The 4,559-nt window shown below is 43.1% G+C and overlaps 1 protein-coding gene across 1 annotated transcript; it reads left to right on the top strand.

Moving 5' to 3' along the window:
• Positions 1–1,880: 1,880 nt before the first annotated feature.
• Positions 1,881–4,013, top strand: LOC108382436 (uncharacterized; the record flags this gene model as incomplete). Its single annotated transcript, XM_017638809.1, has 1 exon — positions 1,881–4,013. A coding segment is annotated over exon 1 (2,133 nt), but the record flags the coding sequence as incomplete, so codon positions are not given.
• Between the last annotated feature and the right edge of the window lie 546 nt (positions 4,014–4,559).

The following is a 4,559-nucleotide window of genomic DNA, read 5'->3' as shown; positions in this document are numbered from 1 at the left end:
CTTTAATTTAATAACGTGCGTTTTTAATTTAATAACGTACGTTTTTAATAATTGGCTCATTATTAATTTAATATTTCTTTCACATTGATTCAATAAACTGATAAATCAATTCGATAAGAATCAAATATTAAATCAATGCCGAAAAATATTAAATACGTTGGATATTGTGCTGTATTGAAATAAGAATTTTCGACATTACTAGACTTTCGTTAATGTTTCTTATTGAATCGATATCGTTTTTTTTGATTTTATGTTGTTTTTTCTCTGGGTGAACNATATTGTGCTGTATTGAAATAAGAATTTTCGACATTACTAGACTTTCGTTAATGTTTCTTATTGAATCGATATCGTTTTTTTGATTTTATGTTGTTTTTTCTCTGGGTGTACGTGTATTTCACCACGTATATAACAGTGAAAAGTGTTTGCGATTTTGTTTCTCTTACAAAACATTTTTTTTTTTCAAATCCATATTCCGCGGATTTAATTGGGACGCTCCGTTTTCCACGTTAAAAAGTGCTGAACCAAAGATTAAAGCAAATAAAACTTCACGTAATTTGCAAGAAACAAACACCGCCACAAGATCTTATATTTTTTTCTTGATTTTCTGTGACACAAAGTGCAATTTTTCCGTTTGACACAAATTTTCTTATTTTTTGCGAACGATACCTGGGTGGTACTCAGCTATTTTTAATTAAATCTTTTATTAATTTATATACGTCTGAGCTTCTACGACATTCAAAATGCCACTTGGACACAGTCCACCAAAAATGTCTGAAATCGAGACAAGGTCAAAAAAAATGCTTCGCAAGAAGGGAACCCTCACCGCGCCGGAAATCCAAAACTTTTGACCCATCCGCTCAAAAGTTTATAGCGGAAAGTGACAGTATCATGAGATACTGTGCAAAATTCAGTGATGCGCCAATCCAAGACCACACTGAATCATATCTTATGATAAAAGACAAATCACTAGATGATTGTTGGGCATGGCTTCAGTCCGCCTATGATTTGGTTTTTTCAAAGCCAGATGACAGCCTACCTGAAAGAAAGTGTGCATCAGAATTGAATTTCAATACGATAGTTATTATTATCGTTCATATTTTCTGCCAGGAATATTACTTTATACCACGCGATGGAAAGAAGAACCCTTCTGGCAANGGACTCGGAGACATTTTACGGCGGTTACGAAGAATGGCCCGCCTTTCGCGACATGTTCACAGCGGTGTACATCAACCACCCGAAGCTCTCCCGTGCTCAAAAATTGTATCACCTCCGATACAAAACCCAAGGAAAAGCCGGCTCCATCGTCAAGCAATACCCGCTCAGCGATGATAACTTCGAGCTGGCCTGGGAAGCTTTACGGTCACGATACGAAAACAAACGTATCCTGGTATTCCCAAGACGTCCAGACAGACAGTTGGGATCCCATATTGGTGTACATATGCTCATCCAAATTGCCCGAAACCACACTGTCACTTTGGGAACAATCTCTCTCTTCTCGAAGAGATTTACCCTCATGGTCACAAATGGACGATTTTCTTACTTCAAGATACGAAGTAGTCGAAAGACTTAACCGGCTTCATCCAAGCCAAAATAAACAAAAACCAGTCGCTCATCAAAATGCTGCGCAAAACAGGTCCTTTAACAGGACTCAAACCTTTGTGGCAGAACCTAAGAGGGAACCAACTTGCTCTTACTGCAAGTCCCCTCATCCCATTAGAGTCTGCCCACAATTTAAGCGAATTTCGGTACCAAACCGAGTACAATTCGCAAACCAAACCAAGCTGTGCAAAAACTGCCTTGGTAATACCCATAGCACTAATGAGTGTCCGAGCAAGTGGTCATGTACACATTGCCAACAACGGCATCACTCCCTGCTGCACATGAATCCCAAACCACAATCTCGACACTCCAGTGCGCGAGCGAATGAAACCGCCGCACAACACACTACTGCCCAGTCGACACCTCCCGCTCGACAAGCGCAGTCAAGCTCCGATTCCAGCGAGCAACCGTGCTGTTCCAAACAAGCACAAATACAATCATTGCACACCGACAATGATAGCAAAATTCTCCTTCCAACTGCCATAGTCGCAGTTGAACACGAGGGTGAATTGTTTCAACTTAGAGCCCTGATTGATCAAGGCTCACAAAGAACTTTCATTTCCTCGAAAGTTCAAAAACGGTTGAAACTACCATTCGAACATTCCAAGTTCGAAATTTCCGGCATGGGTGGACATGTAGTACAAAGCTCCTCAAAGCTTTGTCCACTCACATTGGTAGCACCCAAAACCATGCAACGGATAAACACACAGGCTATCGTGTTACCTCAGCTCACGAGGCACATGCCTACATTCACCATTAGCCGTGAAAACTGGCAGCAATTCAAGATCCTTGAACTTGCTGACCCAAGCTGTCACATACCAGCTCAAACTGACATGGTAATCGGCAGCGATATACTTCCACAAATCCTGCTGGAAGGTATACAAAATATTTGCGACACAATACTTGCGCAAAAAACAATATTTGGCTGGATTCTCAGTGGTCCAATAACCGAAAATGTGGTGTCATTCTCGACACAAGTAGAAGAGTGCTCGAATGCAACTCTCAGCTCTCAGCTTCGAAAGTTTTGGGAAGAGGAGGAGATTCCACAACCTCCACAAATTTCCCCTGAAGATCAGGCTTGTGAGCATATATATGCAACAACAACGACTCGTGCCCCAAACGGTCGATACATTGTGCGACTTCCATTCAAGGAAGAATTTCCAAAAAAGCTGTCTCTGGGCCACTCTCGGTCTGCTGCACTTCAGCAGTTTTTTAGCATGGAGCGATCGCTTCAGAAAAAAGGAGACTTAGGCACAATGTATAACAATGTGTTGCAAGAATATCTCGACCTCGGTCATATGGAGCACACGAAGCCATGTGAGATAGTAGCTAATGGCAAATACTTCTCATTCTACTTGCCACACCATGCGGTCGTCAAACCAGATAAGGTAACCACCAAAGTTCGCGTGGTATTCAACGCCTCAAAAACATCTGGTTCAGGAAAATCCCTGAATGACGTGTTGCACACTGGTCCCACACTCCAGCCAGATCTCATGCTGCTCATTCTGCAGTGGCGAATGCACAGATTCGTGTTCAATGGCGACATTGAAAAAATGTATCATAAAATACTCATCCATGAGGACGATAAAGATTTTCAGCGAATCTTATTTCGCACATCGGCTGACTCTCCTGTCACCGATTATAATCTTAAAACCGTAACGTTCGGGGTTAATTGTGCACCATACCTCGCTATCCGTACCCTGCATCAATTAGCAGATGATACGATAGCGACATTTCCCTTGGCTGCCACAATACTTAAAACCGAAACGTATGTGGATGACATCCTATCCGGAAGTCATGATATTGACAACGCCACTGAATCACTTTTTCAAGTGATCAAAGCGCTTAAGTCAGCTGGTTTCATACTCAAGAAACTAACGGCCAATCATCCGGCCATTTTAGAAAAATTTCCAAAGGGGGATCTTCTCGACTCCAACTTTTTGAAATTTGAGAGCGCTTCCACAACCAAAACTCTTGGTATACAATGGAACGCACTCACAGATAAATTTTCATACACCATTCTGCCTGCATCGACATCGAATGCCGTCACAAAGCGACAAATTTTATCTTCTGTCGCAAAACTTTTTGACCCGGCAGGATGGCTATCGCCAGTGATGATTCAAGCAAAGATTCTTCTTCAAGAACTTTGGCTAGATGGCGTTGATTGGGACGAATGTGCCAAACCTATATCCTTGGCAAAATGGCAACAGTTCGCAGAAAATCTGCCAGCCATCTGCCACATCGAAATCCCTCGATGGGTTAATTTCACTCCGGGGCAAGATACCCAAATCCACGGGTTTTGCGATGCCTCGGAAAAAGCATATTGCGCTGCGATTTACATCCGCGCAGATGCTAGCAACCAAAGATATTCCACTCTCTTGGTTGCAAAAAGCAAAGTCGCACCATTGAAGACGGTAAGCTTGCCACGCCTGGAGCTGTGTGGTGCAGTCTTACTCGCAAAACTGGTCGCAACTGTTCGAAAACAGCTCAAATTGGAATCGTGCAACACATTCTTATGGTCAGATTCAGAGATTGTGCTAGCTTGGCTTGAAAAGCCACCATGTACATGGAAGACATATGTATCCAATCGTACCTCCCAAATCCGGGAATATCTTCCAACCGGTACATGGCGCCATGTTGCCAGCCAAGACAATCCAGCCGACCTCGGCACCCGTGGTTGCAAACCGCAGGACTTGGCAAATTCCCCACTCTGGTGGCACGGACCAAAATGGCTCTCTTGCCACATGGATGCATGGCCAAGGTCAAAGGCATGCAGTGTATCTCCACCAGAAAAACGCAAGGTGGAGGTATATCACGCGCTCGAAGAAGAGGTCGATTTTCTTGATCGCATTTCTTCTTTCTCTCGAGCACTCCGCGTGACTGCGTACATGTTCCGCTTCGTGAGCAATGCCCGCAACAAATCAAAGGGGTTAGCTACAATCACCTATCCACACCTGACA

This window comes from Rhagoletis zephyria, unplaced genomic scaffold (genome assembly GCF_001687245.7).
Source record: "Rhagoletis zephyria isolate East Lansing unplaced genomic scaffold, Rhagoletis_zephyria_1.1 Rzeph_scaffold_27009, whole genome shotgun sequence".
In the NCBI taxonomy this organism is placed as follows: domain Eukaryota; kingdom Metazoa; phylum Arthropoda; class Insecta; order Diptera; family Tephritidae; genus Rhagoletis; species Rhagoletis zephyria.
This window is presented reverse-complemented; position numbering and strand designations above follow the sequence as displayed.